The sequence below is a fragment of the Passer montanus genome, unplaced genomic scaffold (genome assembly GCF_014805655.1).
Source record: "Passer montanus isolate IOZ18808 unplaced genomic scaffold, ASM1480565v1 scaffold14, whole genome shotgun sequence".
In the NCBI taxonomy this organism is placed as follows: Eukaryota; Metazoa; Chordata; class Aves; order Passeriformes; family Passeridae; genus Passer; species Passer montanus.
The window spans coordinates 13,318,395-13,342,136 of record NW_024360941.1 but is presented as its reverse complement, the minus strand read 5'-3'; the positions used below and the strand labels follow the sequence as shown (position 1 = coordinate 13,342,136).

Below are 23,742 nucleotides of genomic sequence, written 5' to 3'. Positions count from 1 at the left end.
GTAGGTTTCTGGTTGTGCCTGAACCTGAGGTCTGGGCATCCAAGTCCCTGTGGTCCATTGGAGAAGCTCAGACCAGGCTATCCTGTGAAGACATCTCTTACCTTATTTCCTCTGCTGACTCTCAGCAGGTTAGTTCTGGCAGAAGGTGTAGGAATACTCCAGGTAGGGCAGAGATGTGTGTTGTTCTGCTTTCATCTTGATAGATGCAAGAAACAGAGTAAAAGGGAGGAAAGATAAATAGGAGTGTCAGCCAGGAGAATTACTCAATATAATTGGTTACCCCTTGTCTGAGTGCTACTGTACAGTGAGAAATGATGCCATGCTAGTTCTACTAGGTGACAAAAGATGAATTGACAAGTAAAGAATAATATGAACTTCTATTTGATACTCATTTGGGAGGTGAGAAGACAAGGCTGCAAGTACACTTGGGGGCCACAAAGGTAGAAAAAGGTGATCATAACAAGTGAAAGAGTGACACCTTTCTCCAAAATTACTCAATTGGTTTGTTGTTTATTAGGAGTCCCCAAATTTTGATGAGATTATATTCTAAAGTGTAAATATATCTGAACATGAAGGAAAAGACCTCTAAAACTACATTGGCTGGTTTAGTCATCTGGAAGTAGTAAATTTTGTAGAGAAACGGCCAAATACAGAGTTTGGGCAGTATTTGATACAGCTAAATTGAATAACTGAGAAGATTGAGAAGGTTTAATACTTTTATTTATTCTTCTACAAATGTAAATTTATAGAGATTTTTCTGAAAATTCTCTTAGCAATCCTTCAAAATTCCTGTGCCTCTCTCAAATTAAGGGCTTTATTTTTAATCAAAATGTGCAGTTAATTAGATAAACCAAAGCAACACATATGTAAAAGTAATACATCTATAATTGAATGATAGATTCCATTATAAATATATTACTTTTACATATGTGTAAAAGTATGTGATAGATAGATGAGTGATAAAGGGAGCACTTCATATGTTTTGGGCAGTTTTCATTCACAATTTATAGTAAATATGACTACTTAGCAAAACTGAAACAATTTCCAGACAATGATTTTCAAAAATGAGTAGTTGGATTAGAAAACATATCCATTGCTGATGCAGTTATTAAATGTCATCTTCAATTTTAAAGAATATTAAATCACTCCTGCTAATATCGATGAGGTTGATGTATGTTCAACAAGGGGGAAATATATCCCTAATGAGTGAGAGTTGTCACTGTGATTTCTGATTATGTTAACTAGTAGTAATGTCTGCTATTCTATCACATTGCATTCTAACATTATTAGTCAACAACTTTGTCTATATTTTGAGTTATCAAGAAAATGTACCTAAAAAAGTGAACTTTGTAACAGAGTCAGACTTCTGCCATAAACTGACTTGATATAAACTTAAACTTCTCTGATACTCCTAGAGGCCTTTATCATGGCTACCTCCATTCAATTTTGCTTTCTTCACATAGATGGAAAAATATTTTTTCCTCTATTCTCTCTTGTACTTTCATTTTATTTCTAACCCAGAACCCCAGGGTAGTGCCTAGTATAACAATTGGGACATTTTAGCACCAGCTGCTGATAGACTAAAATAGTAATTGGTGGGTAATATTTGTAAGACCACCTCAAGCTGCTAGATGGCCAATTCCAGTTTAAATTGGTACCAAATATGAATCTAAACATTAAATGCAGCTTTGAAAACCTGAACTAAAGTTATTAAAAAAGGCTATGATTGAATTTGATGCAGCTTCTTATTCCTGTTGTCTCTACTGTCAAATCATTACTAAACCCACTCCTCAAATGGTGTGTGTTGGCTGTGTAAACAGCCTACACGAGCAGTTCTCTATGAACAAAATTAAAGTCTACATTATGCATATTCCTAGCACAGCTGGATGGTCCTTTCTGGGCTGTGTTGTACATTAGGGCCATTTCAGATGCAGCTAAATTGACTGCAGTCTCTGTTCTAGCCAGTTCCCCACAGACTAGTAAGAATCAAAGTCATCTCTGTGTCTTGACTAGCAAGTAGATTGGAAAGTACTTAGTTTATATATGTACAGCCATCTTTCCACTGCAAATCACAGTGCAGGAAACATGTTTGCTTACTCCTCAGAATAGTCCACTGTCAAATATTACAGACAGCTTCCATAATATCCAGTAAAGATTTACTGCTCTCATGTACTGAGCTACTAGCTTGTGCACTTCTTTGGTCAGTTTTGGAGTATTTCAGAGGAGTTCTCTCTAGTAATTTTTTAAAGCAGTTTGTACTTAAGTAGATTTTTTTTGAAAGGGAAGACTAGTGAATACTTGATCAGCTGATTACTTATCCAGTAATCATTTCTGTTACAAAAAAATAAAATATATCCAGTTACTTACTTCTGCATATTCCCAAGTCATCTGTCCTAACTGAAATATTTTCACAGAATCATAGGACACTAGGTTGGAAGGGACCCCAAGGGGGGTTAATCTTTATTGGCAAGAGCATAGTAAAACTGCAGTCTAGGCAAGATATCTCAGCACCATGTGCAGCTGAATCTTAAAAATGTCCACTGCTGGGGTATCCCACACTTACCTGGGAAGATTATTCCAGACCAGATTGTTCTCATTGTGAAAATTCTTGTGTCCAATTGGAATCTTCTTACAGGAGTAACTTGTAGCCATCACCCCTTATATTTTCCATGTCACTGCTTGTAAAAAGGGGGTTATCTTAGCCTTTAAATACAGGAACATGGTGATAAGGTCTTTCCAAGCCTTCTTTTCTGAATACTGAATAAAACCAGTCCTCTCAGGCTTTCCCCACAGCCATTCAGTCGTTTGTGGCCCTTCTGTGGGCTCTCTCCAGCCAGTACACTTTTTTGTATAGTGGGAACAAAAACTGAGCAGAGCATTCCAGGGGTGGCCTGACAAGGACTTTGCAGAGTTGCACAATGATTTCTCTCTACCTGCTGGTGATGCCCTCGTTGGTGCTACCCAGCATCCTTTCTCTGCTGCAGCAGCAAAGTGTTCACTCATGTTGAGCTTGCTGTCCACCAGACTTCAAAGGAACAAAAGAAAAGCAACCATTGCAATCATCAATCCAGTGCTGATTAACTTTTGAAGATGGGCTGCATTTAGACTACAGATGCAAGCATTAGGAGAGAGCTGCAGTGCATTCAAGTCATTAACTTACTACGTTACTAAGATATTTTTTGTGGGCTAATTCATGGATGCACATATCAAATGCTAAATTTACAGAATATTGGCTCAGAAAAGATTCTTGGATACCCATCTGTTTTTCCCAAAAATTTTTTTTAAGATGTCATTAAAACTTGATTTTTCTTTGAGTATTGAATTTTGAGAGCAGACTGGTTTTTAATATTATTTGAAATGAGTGGAGCTTGACAGGCATGTAAATACTATGTAGTTTATTGCTTGAAAAAAGTTCCTAGTATATGGTTCTCTCAATATGTTTTAATCCACACTTGAAAACTATCTAAAATATTTTAAAACATATTTCAAATGTAAATTTTAACTCTGTGAAGCAACAGAAATCTTCTCTATGCCAACATTATTCACTGGATTAATGGCATCCTTTAATTAAACAAGCATATTCCTAGTGATGACTTTGGCAGGCTCTTTGCAGAGTTTTTCACGAGTATGATCACAGCTCTCAAAAAGTCAGTGGGCAGAATTATAGTGTCCAATATGAAAATTCAGATTGACTTGATAATTTTGTCTCAGAAAAACTTAGAAGTAACTGAGGATCTTGAGAAGTTACTCTCCTTAGATGTGACTGATTCCAGAGCCATCCTTTGCATACTGATATGATCTGGACCTGAGCCAAAGCTTTTATCTGTGCACTTTCTAGCTTAATGGAAGCTTAAGTAAATTTCCTCCAAGTCTGATCCTGTCTATATCAAATATTTGGGCATATTGGCTCATAGACATGTTTCAGGACTCTGAAGAACTTACCTTTTCCTTCTATGCAGATCTTCTTACATCCAGTGATTCTGATTTATCTGACTACAAGAGTTGTCTGTCATTTTCAGTGTTTAACTCTGTTCAAATTCACAGTCATCTACCAAGAAAAATGTTGACAATTAGCAATAATAGCTGAGAAAATAAAGATTTTTTTTCTAAATTATAATTATTTTCATTCAAATGTACAGAGTAAGACCTGAACCAAAATAAACTGTTGCTAGCAAACAGAATTCCAGTTGGTGACAATTACAGTATCCCCTGAAATACTATAGTATTTTTAATATGTATGGGAAATAACTAAAATTATTTTTTCACAGACCTGTTGCTCAAACAACTGGCCAGAAATTTCATATATGCTGAACTGCTCTGTTCCCCAATAGCATGGGATTTGTGAATAGGAGAAATAAATAGACATCTAAAAGCTCAATGTCTCATAAAATGTATATCTTTTCAGGTTATGGAACAGAAATTTGTTCCTGTGCCAAACATTGTAACCTCTGAAGTTATTACAGTAGATAGTATACGGCATTATGAATTGAGAATTACACATGCTTCATTTTTTAGTCTTTTTCTTGTTTGTGCATATTGTGCAAATGATCTGAAAGCCACAAATGTGGGTATCTTGCATCATGATGGATGAGTTGTTTTAAAGAACATTCTCACCCAGTTTTCACATACAAAGAGCAGCACAGATGAGAAACAGGCCATAGAACCAGTGGTTTATTTATATTCCGTCAGCTTTCTGAAAATACAACATGCACAGATCTCAAAATGCTCCCGCTATGTGATGTTAAAACTGATTTTTTTTATTAAATAAAATTCAAAAACTAACCTTGTTAAGCATATGATCATCATTTTTAGTAAGAGTTTCTATTTTTACCAAGGTGTATGCTGGAATTATTGGATAGATTTCAATATAATAAAATTGGGGTTATTTACTATCCCACTGAATAGTAATGATTGAAATTAGGCCTTGATAAGGACACATTGTCAAATGTATAAGACTTTAAAATTGGGAAACCACTAAATGGATTTATTCTCAGTGCCTGCATCTGTGTACAGTTTCCTCAAAGTTGCTGTGATTATGTTGATTAACTTAAGCAAACATATTTGGACCTGAAAGTTTCCCTCCAATACAATGAGAAGAAAATACAGAGAAATTACACATAGCAGTCATTGCCCTTTGCCTTTCATCTGCCAGAAGGTGAACACATATCGCACAGCAGTATTTTTCCTACAATGGTCATTGCAGTTGCAATTTCTCTCAAAAACAGAACCCTTTATAGAGATGGTAAGATGAATGCATATTAGCACAAACACTGACCCTGTCACTTTTTATGTTTTTTTATAGCTGGCATTTGCCAAAGGAATACAGGCCTGTAACTGGAAGATTCATTCAGGCTACTAAATCTAATGTGTAACTTGCATTCATTCTTAAACACAACACAACTAAGAGCAAATAAGACAATTCTATTCCCAGAACAGTTAACTTTGCAGGAGAAAATGTCAGACTTGATAGATTTGTTAACTTCAGTGACTGCACCAACATTTAATGACACAAAAATTATTTGCCAGTTAGAACAAAAAATTACCTGAAAGATTCAAAGCAGGTTTACTAGTAAAGTTTTGATAAAGGACATAAGCAATTTTTTCCATTCTTTCAAATATTTAATGGTTCTGATAGTTTTTGTAGAAATTCTAGTACATCCTCCATGAGACATTGCTATGTGCTTATAATGTCAAGATCACCAGGGCAGGGTATTTTGATTATAATTTCGGAAGATTTCCAGTAGCTAGATAAGAAACACATTCAAATTCACTTTAGTTTACAGTTGCCACCGCCAAAAGCACCAATTTTTTTATTAACTTCATGGCATAAAGAACTTCAGGACAAAAAGCTATCCATCACCTAGTGATGGACACTGTGATATCCTTTCATGTATCTACTAGACTACAGAATATGAAACATTTTTCTTCTGAGGCTGTCTTTCCCCGTATGCCATCCAACATCAATATATCTTTATGTGAAAAAAAGGCAAAAGGATTGGTCCTAATGTGATTAAATTATGTTCAAATGCCTCATTCTTTTTGTTTTTGGAGCATCCATGCGCTGAAAGCAGAGCTTGTCATTTCAAGCTTTCATGTCCTCCACTATTTGTGCCTCAAACTGTGGGTAGAAGAAAGGGAGAAAAAAATCAAAGAACAGAGAAGGAAGCAGAATAATAAAAATAATAATAGCCAGTGTAATTTTGGAAGTGATCCATCAATTTACTGTCTATAGAAGTGACATATCTTCAATATCTTCTGCTGGCTCAGGTCAGGCTGGACATGACCACACTGCAGCTCTCTTAAGATTACTGGAAGCCCAGAATTAGCTACAGCCCTGTCCTAATGAAGGCAGCCATTCTTTTGAAAATAAAAATTTTGCTTTTCTGACCTTTTAGCAAAATCTATAACGCACAAAGTGGTCTGTACTAGGTGCTAGGGTTTTTAAAATCAAACTCTTGATCCAGCCTCATAACTGTGAGATTTTTAGAAAATAATCCCTTTGCTTCAGAAAATGAAGGTAAGGCTCTACAGCAAACACTGCAGAGCAAGGCAAAGCATCACTCATCAGCCTAAAAGACACTTAAGAACTTAACGTTTTTTTTTTTCTCTAAAACATCTTGCAGACTGAGGGACATGTCTCCATAATTAATTTCTCTGGTATGTTGTACGAGAGTTTTATACACAGAATTTCAATTTATTTCTATACACAAAGTTCAGTCCAGACAGTGAAATATTTCTGCTTTCTGTAAAAAGCATTATTTTCTTTTCTTTAATCTTTGTCATGAAAACCAAAGCATTGAGATATCTGGTTTTTTACCCTTGAATTTACTTCAAAGGATTATTCAGAACCTTATATGAATGAATCTATTGGAGAACTTTTATTTTAAACATACTTGAGTGCAAACAAATTAATTCAGTCTTCAGAATAGTTAATTTTACAAAGAAAATAGGTTATGCCTGGTTTTTAAATTTTGGAAATTGAATAATAATGAATTAGTAAATAGAAATATAAAGAGATACTATGTGAAAATAAAAACCCAATCTACTAAGCTCCCATTACACTTTTTTTTCTAATGATGATACTTTTTCTGGATTTGATTAAAAAAATATTTTTATTGATTCTTGGAATTTTCTTCTAGAAAATCATTGCTTTGGCATCACTACACTCTAGGGTTTTTTGGGGGGAAGAATGAAATGACTAAAATAATAAAATGCAGTAATAGCTGCTACTGGAAATTTTCACATGTTCCTTGAAGGGCTTGATTGTGCCCAATAATAATAAGTGTGAATAATATACAATAGAGGATGTATTTATGGTGATTTGATAATTCTAGATTTCAGTCATTGCTTCTTTTGGGGATTTGGATTTCTTCTCATTTCTATGAAGTTCAATAATCTCAGTGAGCAAGGTTCTGTAGGGAGCACTAAAAGGTCACTAAATAATAATGTGTTCTCAGTGAATCATTTTATGTATGAACAATGTGCTTATAAATGATAAAATACTAATGCAGTCATTTAATACTATAAACCCTAGTCCTAATACTCTATATTTGTGCAATTAACTGAAATAGATGTGAGGTTGATTTGTAATTTGAAGCCATGTATAGCATGATTTTTAAAACTTAAATCATGAATGGGCTGTAATCAAATTTACATCATCATCTACATTTTTATTATGAACTAGGGGCAACAGTGATTTCAAATAATCTTCCCTATTTATAGAAACACAAATCCATGGCAGTTCCTACTTTTTTTCCACCATATAGCCAAGATTTTTTCTATCCTTGTATAGCCTATATTTGTTATTTTTGGGGACTTCAACTTGCTGGGTGTCTGCTGGAAATACAGCTCAGCAGAGAAGAGGCAATCTAGAAGGTTCCTGGAGAGTACAGAACAGCCTGACACAGCTGGTAAGCGACCCAGGCAGTGGAGGTGCCCCACTGGTGGTGCTGGATATGAGCCAGCTGAACAGGAGCTACCCATGTGCCCAGGTGGCCATGGCCAGTGGCATCCTGGCCTGTGCCAGCCACAGCTTGGCCAGCAGGATGAGAAAAGGGATTGTCCCCCTGTACTGAGCACTGGCGAGTCTGCTCCTTCAATCCTGTGTTCAGTTTTGGGCCGCACACTGCAAGAAACACATGGTGGGGCTGGAGCCAGTCCAGAGAAGGGCAACAGAGCTGGAGAAGGGCTGAGGTGCAAGTCCTACAGGAGAGGCTGAAGGAGCTGGGATTGTTCAGTCTGGAGAAAAGGAGGCTCAGAGACAACTTCACTGCTCCCTGCAAGCACCCAGAAGGAGCTTGTGGTGAAGTGGGGGTTGATTTCTTCTGCCATGTCTCAAGTGAAAGGATGAGAGCAACTGGTCTTAAGCTGTGCAGGGGAGATTCAGATTATATTTTTGAAAAAAACCCCCACCAAATGAAGCCACTGATAGAGAGATTGGGCATTGGAATAAGTTGCCTAGGGAGGTACTGGGTTCACCATCTCTGGAAATATTCAAGAGACATCTGAATGTGGTACTTGGGGAGAGAGTTTAGGGGTTATTATGGAATGTTGGGTTGATGACTGGACTAGTTGAATTTGAAGGTTTCTTCCAGCCTTGATGATTCTGTGATCTGGGTTAGCAAAAATAGGCTAAAATGGACAGGATAATAATTACCCCAAAATAATATTAATTTTTTGCTGTTATTAAGGGACACTGAAGTAATAATTCTGCTGTTTATGGTAAAAATCACAATTGCAATACTAACTAATTGCATAAGCATTTATTTAACAACCATTTTACTGTTAAGATATGGTATAATCCAAGCATGAGAAGATACATTTCACAGTGAACCTGGCTGCTCCCATGCTTCACCTGTGAAGAGACTTTCCAAAATGCAGTTCCCTGGGACAGAAGGAAAGTGTAGGAAGGCTCTCCCCATTTCTCTGCCCATCTCTCAAGGCTGTCAAGGTCCTTCTGGAGGGCTGCACAGCACTCTGGGTTGTCAGTCACTCTTCCCAGCTTTGCGCTCACTGAGCTTGTGAGGAGGCATCTGCCTCTTCATCCAAATCACTGGTGGATATGCTAAACAATACCTTGGTTTGTTCCTTTGATACTGGTTCTGCTTTTTACATCTTCTCATTTTTACACCTCTACTGAAAATCTCACATAACTAAGTACTTTCGTATGCTGGAAGAATAAAGTTGAATGTGTTTGATCATTTGTTTGACTTAGTGGTTTGGCATAGATTTTTAATTCCTTGAAGACTTGCAAGAGACATTTTCAGGGACTGCCTTTAGAATGAAAAGTTTAACTACTATTCTTCTCTCCCTTAAGTCTGAATAAGGGTATTTTTTACCTTTTTCCTCACTCTGCTTGCCACATATTGTTAGTAAAGGGATATGTGGGTGAGGTTTATCTCCCAGAATAAAGGGGAAATTACTCTTTCTCAGAAGCAGCTGAGCAGGGTCAATAAAAGCAAGCACCAGCCAACAGGAAGGTATTGAGTGCAGCTAAAGAAGGAAGTGGGATGGCTGAGAAGAATGGAAAACACTTCAGGCCTAAGAAATGAGAAGAGGACACAGGAGACCATCAAAGTATGGAACTGATAAAAAAGAATTCTGGAAAAAAGGAGGTGCCTTAGAAATACAGAGAGAAATGGGTTTGTTTTTATTTTTTGCTGTCTTACATGGTTTTCTTCACTGAGTTCGCTGTAAGAAGGTTGATTGATCTGTTTTAAAGCTTTGACCAGATCAACATCCTTCCACAACAAACTTACAGGAAGCAAGCTTGTTAATAAAATATATCTAAAAATACTGTAAAGAACTGACACAGTCCTATTCCAGATACTGGAATTTATGAACAAAAAATCCAATTTGACTTTCCTAAAATGTGAATTCAAGTCTATCAGGAAGCGACTACAATGCCAAGAAATTCTACTATTGCCTATCAATGATTTCAACTGACACACACAATGTCAATAAAAGATTTAGAAGGAGATTTTTTTTACCTGTTATCAAAATAATTAACTTCTGATTGATGAACTGACCAGTTTTACACAACAAAAATGAAAGCAGTTATTCAGATATTTAGGGGAAGCTTTTCTGCTATTAGTTAAAAAAATACATTAATGTGCTAAAGCAGATATTTTTGTACTCAATCATGGAAAAGGCTAAAGTGATTCTCTGAGGAGCTCAAGCTGTCTTTTAAAAATTTTGGACAAATATTTTCACCTACAAAGCTAAATACCAACCTTTCTGAAATTAAAGTAAGAAAATCTAGTCAGTTTTAGATGAGTTGTGAAAGACACTTCCCCCCTCCCATCTTTTTTTGGCATTCTGTCACCTGTAGAACACTTAACAAAGACATTGTTTTAAAAATGAGTAAGAAAATCTAGTCAGTTTTAGATGAGTTGTGAAAGACACTTCCCCCCCTCCCATCTTTTTTTGGCATTCAGTCACCTGTAGAACACTTAACAAAGATATTGTTTTAAAAACAAGGTGGTTATTCCCTAATAGAACAAAGTAAAGAAATGTGAAGCTACTGTTCAGTGCTGTTTGAAGCTAAGGCTTCCTTACCACCCATTCTTCTTCACAATAAACTTTGAGTCAGGTTTTGTAACACAATATAAGTATATGGCATCTTTGACATACACTAATTGTACAGAACTTCTACTCTTTTGGCATCCTTTCAACATAGAAATACTTTTTATTAATATTCATTGAGATAGTTATCCCTTTTCTTAGAAACCCTATTTCTTTGGGTTTCTTATTTTTGGTTTCATAAGTAGTAGTGTTGACTTCTGAATTGCTAAATTTTGTTAAATAATGAATTCTGTTGGCACACAGAAAGCTTGTGCCTAAAAAAAGATGAAGAACTGAGCAGTGAGGTTCAGAGGGAGAACTGGAAATGTTTTTACTGAATATTTAAAAGGATACTATCTTTAGCTATCTATATATAGCTTTTCAGCTTGCTTAAAAAGCTTTTTTTTCTGTAAGATTCTTGCTAACATTTAAACAAAGATAAAAAGGAGTATAAGAGAAAAAAGTAGGCATTATAAAAGGAAAGAAGCTCCACAGCTAAGATATTATATACATAACATTAAGAGATTGAGATTATAATGGTGGTATCATTTTCCAGATTTGTTTTATTTTCACACAGTGAAAGGGCTCACATTTTTACACTGGAGGTATTGAACCTAATTTTACAAATTGTGTTTGGTTTCTCAAAGTGCTCAGTTAGGATATTTCTGAGTCATAACAAAAAAAAATCAATGGGTAGAAATAATTCAGATGAGATATCATAACACAGCTTTTAAATGCACCCACACTGAAATTACTGTAATGCAAAATCCAATACTTTTGACAGCAAGTGTAGGTTTCAGCAGTTTTGTGTTATTGTGCTGGACAGTCTTGTGCAACATGTTAAGTAAGAGCACTGAGTGATGAGTTCTGAAGACATATGTAAGTACTGAAAGTCAACACCATTTATCGATTTCTTTCATATTAGCTAGTGCCATAGACTCTTCATTTTTTGACTGCATTCACTGATAAACAAGCAGTTTGGTCTTAAGCAATAAAAAAATGCTTCCTGAGAAATTCTACACCACTCTTCATGAAAGTAAAACCTAGAGAAAAGGCAAATAACTAAAACAAGATGGAGGGGAATAACAATTCAATAATGCAGTGACCCACTTATTTGCTCATTTACAGTACTTCAACTTGTCAGTTGAGTTAGCTGAATCATTATTTTAGCCTTTTTTTTTTTTGTTCAAAAACCTACTTCTAAGGATTCAATGGTTTGGCAAATTCATCTGTATGCTGAATTAGATGTAAGGGAGCTCTCAATAAAGAACTTCATTTAATACTGTTAAGATAAAAGGCACAAATCCAAATTCCATTTTATTTCTAATAAGCATTAAATGTAAAAGTCATGTATTTTCTAATTAAATAATCAAGAGAATATTGAAAAATTTTGCACGTCCATATCAGTAGTTCCTAAAGAGAAGAACAATCCTTCAAGTTGACCTCACTTATACAAGGCACAGTGTGGAAATACCTGAAATCTTCTATGATGTCAAAGGGTAATCATACCTCACTATTTGTCTAACAAGTTTTCTCTAAAATTATTACTGCTTGAAAATTTTATTCTGTTCTGTATCAAAATTGCCATTATAAAGGGAAAAAGAAAAAAAAACCCAAACCAAACCAAAACAAAACAAACCACCAAAAACAAACAAACAAACAAACAAAAAACCCAAAGGAGCAAGCAATAAATGAGGTCTCCTTATTATGACTTCCAGAGATCTGGTCAACCCAGAGCCAACTTCTATGAAAGTTTCATCATTCAGACCAATAGCAAAAAATAGATAATTCAGTAAAATTTAATTTGAGATATGTTAACTACCTACAAGTATAATAGAGCATCCAGTTGCAGAATAACTAGGTGATGTACATGAACATCAGTACTTCTCAAATAATTCTATACTGTAAAGGTATTGGCATGAATTTAGGATAGCTTAGTCTTTTTGCCTGCAGTGAAATCACAGTGTCTAATTTAGGCCATCTAGAAGAAATACTGAAGTTATTTTTCTGAAGAATTACAGGAAAAATTACCTAAGACTATTTTTAAAGTTCTGTGAAATCTGTAGTCAGGTTGTTCCTGTTGTTTTGTCTATTCTGACAGTTGCTTTTGTAATGAAGAAACTAAATTGTACAAAGATAAGAATGCTGGGGAGCATTAGAATAAATAAAAATAATTTATGGTCAATGCAGTGAAATCACAGTGTCTAATTTAGGCCATCTAGAAGAAATACTGAAAAAAATTTCATATCATTATTTTTCTGAAGAATTACAGGAAAAATTACCTAAGACTATTTTTAAAGTTCTGTGAAATCTGTAGTCAGGTTGTTCCTGTTGTTTTGTCTATTCTGACAGTTGCTTTTGTAATGAAGAAACTAAATTGTACAAAGATAAGAATGCTGGGGAGCATTAGAATAAATGAAAATAATTTATGGTCAAATGTCACAAGTGTTAAGCTTTATCTTAATTCTTGATAGACTGTTGCTACTAGCAATGAGGATAACATTAGAAAACTTAGAATTTTATTTATTCATATCTATTTTAGTTCTATGAGAGACTAGAAGTTAGATCTTTAGGTAAAAAAAAAAAAACAAAACCAAAAACAATGGGGTTTGGATGCAGATAAAGTGTATGCTTCCTTCAACTTTTTTTATACAAATAAAAATGCAGATTTTACTTAAGGTAGTGCAACATCGTCATTCCTTCTCCTCTAAAACAAAATTTCAACTATGTTTCAACAACAACGTATTTTAAAGTCCACATCTAATACAAGAAAACAAACATTGCTTCTGAGTCAATTATGCTGTGCAGGAGCTAAAAATTATGATTAATGAATCAGGGCATTCATGGGGAATTCCCCATGATACTTGATAGCATTTCACTTGCTCCACTCTGGTGTGGCACCATTCAACTTGACTTTTGCTGTAGCACAATAGAGAAAATGAAAAACTGATGATAAGGGAGGGAGAATTGAAGTCACCTGAGTCTGTGATAGTGGCACAGTGGAATACACTCTAAAAATCATCAAACTGAAAAGGTGGAAATGAGTATGAAAATTATCTGTGTCTTCTCTCCTTCTCTAAGAAACTGGGGCAACAAAAAGGAGAGGAAAAGAGGGGAAAATGTGGAGGAAAAAGGCTTCTATCAGTAACAAAAATTTTGGGTTGTAAGTCAGTGAGGAGAGAAAAAACATGGTGATGGAATAAGTATGAAAAGGAGGAAAAGGAATAGAGACATAGAGAACAGATAGAGGAGGGGAGAGTAAACACACGTGTGTAACTCTATATAAGTGATTTTTTCTATAATGCCATTTTTGACTTTCTTGGCAGGTATCTTACCACTGCTGATTTTAAGAGAAAGAACTGGGAAGACTATTTCATTTTACTAGCTTTGCTGTCTACTGTCTACATTAACTGAATGATCAGCTATACAGTTATTATTCATAACAGAAAGAAAATGGATTGTTTTGTCCTCTTGAGAATTTTTAAACTTCTTTTCCATCCCATGAAAAATTCTGGACAAATTCAACCACAAAATCCTGTTACATAAAAGTGTGACTTTCAAAGAGATTCAGGAAAGTGATTTTGTGTTTGCAATGTTTTATGCAGTATAGAAGCCTTTCCTGTCAGGCTCTCCTGTCAGTTATGTGGTTGCAACTTCACTCCCCTGTTTTCTCCAACTTGTTTTCTCAAAATACATATTAGAATTTGGAAGGGAATAGACTACATCTTCACATCATCTAGTCCTGACAGATCTGTGAGATTTTGTACAGACACAAAATGCAATTATATTTCATAAGCATCCATCTCTGCCTGTTCCTATGTTCGAACTGTATTATTAGTTTTATTTATCTGAGCTGATATTACTGTGAACAGTATAATCTTTGTCTTTCCACATATTTCCAATCTCTAGTGCAAATACAGTCGAAGGGGAAAAAGTAGTCTCACACTGACTCTACTGTGATGCAGTTCAGTTGCCGTGATCCTCTGACATCAGCAGTATTGTTATTCTAATTGGTTTCATACAGCTTGCTGAACCTCAGTGTTCTGTGACATCTAGGCAATACCTTGTTGGAGAACAGGCTGTCCAAAGGATTTTTTTCCTCCCAAATGAATCATGGAAATTAGAGATAGAAAAGATCAAGTCAGAAGTGGTAATATAATTCCCTTCTGTAAAAGTGGATAAGTTATTCAGGCAAATCTATTTGATCTCTGAAATATTGCCATCATGATAGAAGAAGCAGATGTTTAAAGGGGATAGATGTTCTGACCTTGAAAACACACCCACCCAGTGAACTGTAGAAAGAACAGGCCAGACAGATACCAGAGCCAAAACCAGGGTCACAGAACTTGAGACATTCACCAGTATGTCTGCCTGCCCTGGTTTCTAACTTTCACCTGTAAGACAGCAGGATTTGTTGATTCACATCAGTGTCATTACAAGCCTTCTTGATATTTTATGTTAGGTCTTAGTTCACTCTTGGCTGGGTGAAAAGAGTCGCTTTTATATTTTATTTCTATGTTTTAAAAGGATAAAACCCTACGATAGTACCAGTTTAATACAATCTTGTTACCAAGGTAAATAGACAGCTGTGATAAAATTTTAGAAATTTCTGTAAAATAATAGAAATCTTGTTCAGTTTGCTGCTGCTTCTAAAGCAAAATATCTTGGACATGAACCCACTATGCAGAATCTCAAAGCAAAATATTTTGTGCTATTGCATAATATGACAGAAAGATGAGTGTATCCTCAGAGGTGCACTGTAGCTCTGAGAGCTATCTAAAGTGCTTTTGAAAATGGCATTTCTTAAAAGTTGTTAAAAAAGACCCAGACCCTGACCACTTCTAGATTTTTTTGAGTTCAGTTTCACAAGAGGTCTTCAGTCAATGCCAGTTCCTGTTTAGTCCTGTGTTAGGTGCCTAAATAGGCAATGGTTGTCTTGGCCTTTTCTTTTGTGCTGCTTTCCTCAGGTGCTTTATATTTCATGTCAGGTAAATTCATCCAGAAGATAGTGCTGCCCTTCTTGGCATACCCAGAAATATCTCAGTCTTATCAGTACTGAGGTATTCAATATCCCATGCACCTCCTAAGTCTGCCACATTGTGCAAACTAAATATGTTTCTCATGTGAGAAGTCCAATATAAGAGATATTTTCAAAACAGCCCTGGCATGTCATACAAAACTGCCAGAGGCAGGGAAGATCCCCAAGTCTGTAACACTCATCCAGCATATGGATTCAATTCCCTTCTGTGCCTGAGAGTAAACTCACATCACTTTCCTCTCATGACTGAACCACCAAAAATAGCAGCAACAAATATTTTTAGACTGTGAGAAGGAGAGCAGGATTTTTCTCATTCACATGTGTACCATGGGACTGCAGACAAAGATGGTAGGTGATAAAACCACAGAAAACTGTATGTTGTTTGGCATATCTGTAAAGACATTTAATATCATCTGCATACTCTTTGATTACAGTCAACTTGGACCTGATACACAACCATTCCTTTGGTCTGAATACTACATAATTTGTCACTGCCATTTTCTGCCAATTACGCTTTCATGCATCTGATTTTCTTGGCCAGAAGATGGCATAGGCATTTCAAATTTAATTGTTGCTGCAGCTTCGCTGGAAGATACTGTATGATAATTAATCTAAATACAGTATAGCATTTTCTTTTCTGAAAGCATCAGTAATCTTTCATTTATGCTGTGCTGATTAGGTAAATTTTTCTTTAACTTTCAACACAGTGAAACAAAACATTACAATATGGATTATTCTGATAGCTCTTTAATAAATCTATTCTTCAATATTTCTCTAATATACTGTTATGTAGTTCTCCAGTTGTCCAGACCTGTAAGACTCAGAACCCTGAATTTCTATTAACTGGAGTTAGATGTTGAGGTTACTTAGGCCATTTCAGTATCTGAATGTACCTGACACTAAGTGTTTCTACTTTAGTAAGAATGTAAGTTAGTTTGAACCTCAAATATTTAATACTCTCCTGAGTGGTAACAAGTTACCTGCCTATCATCATTACTTCTGTAGGCAGTGGCAACGTCTTTAATTGTCCTGTGGGTTTCATGACCATCCCAAGGAGATGATAGAAGGTCTGAAAGTCCCTTCCATGAGGTGACAGAGGTGTACATTGGAATGAGGTTTGATGAAAATGACAAAGTAATACAAGGTCTTTTCTCAGCTTAAAAGGAAAGAGAGAGGTTTTCTTACATCTGTTTAAGGCTGCAAGGTTGACTGTGGGTTTAAGATTTCACATTTCCCTGCATCACCTCCTGCAACATCAGGGTTAAATTGCTAATGAGAAGAAAAACCCACAGGCCCATCACGCTATTCAAATTTAATGTGCACGTGGACTTCTTGATTCAGGACAGGTTTATAAATAGTGCCTTTAGTTTAAAAATAGGCTTTTCAGATCTAGGGGAGTTGATATTATGATCTGTAAAGTGAATGAAGCTCCCAGGAGTAACTAGAGCTTATGTAATATTTATTCCTACATTTTTGCTCAGCTGTTTTGTGCCATTTTGATGCTGAGCTGCAAGGACTGTTGCTTTCTTAGATATTTAAAATCTTTCTTCAGTGAAGCTAGGACTGCACACTTGCTTGTCTAGGTAACCTTACTTGACTTTGGGATTTTTCCTAAGCAACCATGGTCATTGTCCCCACTTACAACTATTTTAATTTACTGATTTTTGTTGTGCATGGTCTCTGTGAAAACCTGTGCTTCCAGGTACAACAACTCTCCAGTACTCATTTAATGATAGAAAGATTATGAACTGATCTTTTTCTTAAACATTCTGAGTGGTTGATCTCACAGGTAGAAGAAACACTGAGTACAGCTAAGATCTCATTTTGGATACATGTACAAAAAATTTATTATATTTGTATTACGTATTCACAAAACCAGCTTTCACTCCTTGATTTTTTAGTTGTTTATGATGTTTTACAAGTGAAATATTGGTGCTAATGGAAAAACATTCTAGGCAAAAATGTTCATGGAATATGAGACAATCTAGATTTAATATTTGTCAATGGGACACCATTTTGTGCATGGAAGCATCATTAAATAAGCACAGGCCTGACAAAATGCCTCTCTAAGGTGATTTTGTACCCAGTTATGAGGTATCACATTTAAAGTTTCTGATGCTGCAGGCATTCACTGGTGAGCGTCTATCATAGTCTTGTTTTCAGCTAGGAGCATAAACTCTCAAATTAACATCTTGAGCAAGGGATAGATTAATCAGAAAGATTTCATGATGCCAAAAAAATCTGTAAGCTATCCTTGAGGAAAATTTGTAGAAGTATTAGAATTATCAGAAACCAGTGCTTAAATATGTAAATAAAATTATTTGTGTCAACAGATGTGTAAAAAATGTGCACATAACAAACTTGTATGATGGTTGTATGATATGATACTTGTGTGATATTAAATTACTGTTTAATGTCTACAAAACATGATCAAAATTTATAGGAAAGCATCCCTTTAATGAAGCTAGTTATGAAACAATTGGAAATTACTGTTAACATATCTGGCAATATCTTACAAGTGGTGAAAAGACAATAAATAAGAATGACATGAATCTGATCTTTAGAAACTAAGTTTGATCTTCTAAAAATTAACAGTGTTGGACCAATTATACTATCCACTTTTCTTAAAGATATACTTAGAAAGTAAACATCAGAGGTCTGAGACAGTGGCCACTAGAAAAAAATCCTTTTATGTGACTTCAATGACTGCTGCATGTACTGTTTATTCTTACCTAAAAGATAAAGCAACTCCAGTTGGCCTAAAGGCTAAAACCATCACCTAAAATTGGTCTAACCTGAAGAACTCATGGAAACGTGGTGGTATGTGTTTCAAAATACAATTGCAGGATGAAAACATGAGTTCTTTTGGAAAGTATTTGTTGTAAGAAGCCAAAGCATCATTTATCTAGAAAAAATTTTGAGAAAAGTAAATAGAATAGAGACTTGGCAACCAATATTAAAAGGTATAGAAATACTTGTGAAAAGAAGAAGAAAAAGTAGCCATACTGATGATACCAGCAATATGAGATATTTTCTAAAATTCACTCAGATTTTCTGAGTACCAAATATTCTAGCTGGAATGCCCCTAATGCTTTAAAACACTGTTGGTTTTTATCATACATAAGCTGTTTCATTTTTTTACAGTAGGTTATTTTCCCCAGACTAAATATTTTAGAAGAGTAAGAATACTTCACAGTCCTAACACTTGAGGATCAATTGCTCTGCAGACCACATCACCCTCAGTTTTCCTAAAATTGCCTAAGTAATTTCTGACCTGCTGGAAAAGTATTCAGCCCTCCATTCTAACTCTAGAGCAGGCATTCAGCACCACCTAATCTGTGTAACTTTAATCTTTTTCCATTAATATCCTGTACATGTTTAAGTTGCTAGAAATTTCTGGAAGCTTCTCGTTATCATTCAGGGCATACTTAGCACTAAATCTAGGGATTAACAACCCACACAGTAATTTGTATATGTTCTGCAAACACAAATTGCTACTGATACAACAACACCATGTGGTTCTTATTGAGGCTCTTATATTCATTTTTGATATCTTGGCAATCCCATAAGCATTTTTTCTTATAATCTGTCAGGGTCACAACTTTTACACTCAGTTAATGTTGTATTGTGCTCTTGGAACAGTGAAAATGTCTAGGAAAACACTTGTTTGTTTTCTTTGCGTTAATGCAGCTTTATATTCAGCAGGTAGATCTGATGTTGCTATGTGTTTGCTGAGCAGAAAGGCTTCTTTTTCAGTAAGGGTAGTGAAAATATTTAGTGGAACATTGCTTTAGACAGCATCAAAAAACATAACCTGCTCAAGCTGGTTACCAGTAGATTGTCTTTCTTCCCACATACATCCACTGCGCAACATTTGCTTAAATTTATTAAAGCTTATTTGGCTTATGTCAAAGTCAAGAAATTCAACCTCTGCCTTCTCAGTTCAGCCAGCTGGTGTTAATGCATAATAATATATTCTTTAGGTACAGAAATCACATTTTTTCACAGTTACGTGACCTTACTCTCTAAAGAGAATGAATATTTTTCTTCAAGGAAGAGTTATTCAAGATTTTTATTTTGTGGCCTTTTTGAAGGGTTCATGATAGAGCTTCAGGCTTCATTTAGAGTGTTCTAGTCAAACCTAACTCTGAAGATAAAAATTAGCTCTTTCGTATATACATTTTTTATGACACTCACCTCTAAAATACCAATTATGCATCAAACATAAGAGTTTAATTTCACAATCTGCTATTACAATATGAGATTTTTCTAAATTAGCAATATTTTCCAGTGATTGTGGTACATAAAGCTAAGATCATATTTTTAAATTGTTTATTATATAACATATGAAAGCTCAACTTCTTTTCAGATCCAGCTTCAGAGTCTGAAACAACAAACCCCAAAATATTCGACAATCATACTAATGCCAAATTTTTTTAACTTAAATTTTCTGTCTTAGCAAAACAATTTCCATGCTCATAACAAAAATTTATGTGAACTCAACTTTTAAAATAACCGTTCCTGAAAGGCAAATTAAAAGTCCTGTCTGGAAACAGGTATCTGGTTTCCAAGCATTTTCTACCCCCAACGCTTTACTCATTCAGCTGACATGCTAACCATGAGCTGGCAGCTTGGGGCTTGATTTCCAAACTCATGATTTCTTTCTTTTTTTTCCTTTAAGATAAACTACTACGATATCCTCCTATCTTCCTGCTGGCCTCCAATTTCCACATAAAACAGCTTGTGTTTCCAAGATTTTCAGTTTGTCATTCTACAGCAGCCAGCTGAAAAAACCTGGAACAACCATAGTACATGAGTTTATGGAAACCTGAAATTTGGCTGATTCAGAGACAGAGTGCCTACTCTTCCTAAACTCATTTGTTTCCAAAGCTACAACTATTCAGAGAAATATATACTGTCACCTTTGAATACAACACATTTTAAAGGGAAAAAACCCTTTAATTTTGTCATTATTATTTGGCTAAAGTGAGTAAATAATGGCAATGTTAGCAATAATAATGGTGAGCAGCAACAGAAGTTTTAATGGATGGCAGAGAAAAAAGTTCAGGATGGGCACTCTCCAGCTAAGTGATAGTTAATAAGCAAATTCTATACAAATAGAATTCTTTCAAATATTGCATTTTAATGAGTAACTGGGGTTTATATGTTACCCCTTCATCAGTTGTGCAATATTCTGGACAGGGGGAAAAAACGTGCCAACAGCACCTTTTCATTTACTTTCCACTTCTTGATTCATCAGATAAACAAAGAGCTCTCGGTTCCATACAGTCTCTTGTTCTTGTATCAGTTGCCACTATGTCAAAGATAAATTCTGAAAGCAGTGCTTTTTTTTCCTGTGTCATCTTCTGCTTAAAGAAGCTCTGATGTTTGTGCTGAAATCATCTGGAATTCTGCCAAAGGCTTCAGGATAAGCATATTTCAGTCTGGCAGTGAATCCCCAGTCAAAGACGAAACAGCTACAGACAACATCACAAGAAAGTTATTTATAAATCCAGATACTAAATCAAGGAAAACTAGTGCGGCAGTCTTTTAATGGAGGCCATTTGTTCCAGGTGCCATTGGTATAAATATCAAATGTGGTACTTTGTGCATGTATCAAAATTTAAACACAACAGGGTAGGTAGCACCCAGAGAAAGAGAATTTCTATTTTTCTCTTACAGTGTTTGGAGATTGAACATTTCTAACTGGACACTTAAAGTCTGAGATTGGTAAAGGACCATACATTTGAAGATATTTGAAATAATATATTTAGAAAGTCCTATTAACCTGCCACTATTTGTTTCTATTTTGTATGCTCAGAATAAATGCAAAGAACAATTCACCAAGCCCATCTTGGATTAGCACTGAAATTGTACATTATCTGAAACTAATAATATATTTTATTACAGGTTGCAATAGAAGCTCATATTTCATCTGCCATGAATAATCTCAGAACTACAAAGTAGAATATCAAATGTTATGTATATATGCATTTATACACCTACAAACGCACATGTAAAGATAAAATTGAAAGCTTTCTGTACTTATGGACATGAATATGAAAACTAGAGATTTACATGTAATAGTTATTTTAAAGAAATTAATAAAAGTGACATCAATGTTTCTTGCGAGTCTCTTCTTAGAAATTAGAATGGTTGAGAGGTGTTCCGATGGGTTATCATTTAAGCAACTAAAAAAAGAAAATAGAATCTCTTCTCAAAAAATGAATGAAAAACATGATGGATTCTATTGTCTTTCAAGAATATCATCTCCTTTTGTTTAAAAATGAGTCAGCAGAATGCTTAATTTTCCAGTTTGGAGGCAGAGAAAAATGGGGCATCAGTACTGTCTGGGAACTGTCTAGGCTACTGGCCAGCATCTCTTTTTTTACTGAAGAGTATGTCTTTAGGAAAGACAACTGAGTCTGTGTTCAACAAGACTCTTAGAAGTTAAGATTATTTAAGTATTTGTCAGCAGATTCAAAGAGAATAATGTAAAAGTCATACTAAAGTCATGGAAGCTTGAAATATAAATGGGAGAAAAGAGATCTTTGTTTCAGGACTGGACAAGTTAAGGGCTAGTTAATATAATGAAAGGAAGTTAAATATAGAAGGTAAATTTGAGTTTGGAAATTTATTAGAAATATTATTTTTGCTGATTTTTCAAGAGATACTATTTAAAACCAAAGCAAACCTTAAAGTTATGAATATTTTGATTTATATGAATTCTAAGTCTGTGTGATTGAAAGAATCCAAATAAATGGCATGATAAAAATAATAGGTCATGCTAGATAAGCTTAAAGACAGTTTACTTTCAAAAGGTTCATCTTTAAGTTAAGCTACCTTTTTAAACTGAGTCTCTTATTTCTGATATATGACAATGAATTTTGAGCTAGGAAGTAGAAACTAATTAAATTTAAAGTGTTCCACTGAGGCTGCTCATTAATATAATAAGAGCAGAAATGACAGAAAAGAGCAAAAGAAAAACTAATACTTGCCTTTTTATATTTATTTTACAGGAAATGTGTTTGTTGTAAGCCTGGCAGTTGCAGACTTGATAGTAGCTATCTACCCTTATCCACTGGTCCTCACATCTGTGTTTCACAACGGATGGAAACTGGGATACCTACACTGCCAGATTAGTGGCTTCTTGATGGGCCTAAGTGTCATTGGATCAATCTTCAATATTACAGGCATCGCTATCAATCGGTACTGCTATATCTGCCACAGCCTCAAATATGACAAGCTGTACAGCGACAGGAATTCATTGTGCTATATTGTTCTCATATGGGTCCTAACATTTGTTGCTATCGTGCCCAACCTGTTTGTGGGATCGCTACAGTACGACCCCAGGATTTACTCCTGCACATTTGCCCAGTCTGTGAGCTCAGCATATACTATAGCAGTTGTGTTTTTCCACTTCCTGCTTCCCATAGCCGTAGTTACTTTCTGTTACTTGCGAATATGGATCCTCGTTATCCAGGTAAGGAGAAGGGTTAAACCGGATAACAACCCTAGGCTGAAACCCCATGACTTCAGAAACTTCGTAACCATGTTTGTGGTATTTGTACTGTTTGCAGTCTGCTGGGCTCCTTTGAACTTTATAGGCATTGCAGTGGCTGTCAACCCAGAAACTGTAATCCCTAGGATTCCAGAGTGGTTGTTTGTGTCTAGTTATTACATGGCATATTTCAACAGCTGCCTTAATGCTATAGTATATGGACTCCTGAACCAGAACTTCAGAAGAGAATACAAGAGAATTATTGTCAGTTTTTGTACAGCAAAAGTTTTTTTTCAGGATAGTTCTAATGATGCAGGAGACAGAATGAGAAGCAAACCTTCTCCACTGATTACAAACAACAATCAAGTGAAGGTGGACTCTGTCTGAAAATGGGAATCTTACTATTATCACTCAACAGCATCCAAAAAAAGTGTCCATTTTATTAGACCTCCTGTTAAATGTTATAGTGAAATATACCTTCTACACTGAAAGCACTTTGATCAAATTCCTCGCATGATGTTTGGAAGCTCATTACAGAGCCTTGACATACAGATCCTATTATACAAGGGTATATCCCTTGTATAATGACGTAATGATATCCTTGAGGGAATAAAAAGTTATGAATGACTACTTTTTTTCT

General features: G+C 35.3%; 1 protein-coding gene across 1 annotated transcript in view; it reads left to right on the top strand.

Moving 5' to 3' along the window:
* The window catches only part of MTNR1A (melatonin receptor 1A), a 50,152-nt gene extending 26,655 nt beyond the window's left edge, over window positions 1-23,497 (top strand). The window contains exon 2 of the mRNA XM_039700101.1: window positions 22,621-23,497. Coding sequence (XP_039556035.1) covers window positions 22,621-23,489 — 869 coding nt within the window. The 3' untranslated portion in view covers window positions 23,490-23,497. The remainder of the gene's footprint in view (window positions 1-22,620) is intronic.
* Window positions 23,498-23,742: the final 245 nt, after the last annotated feature.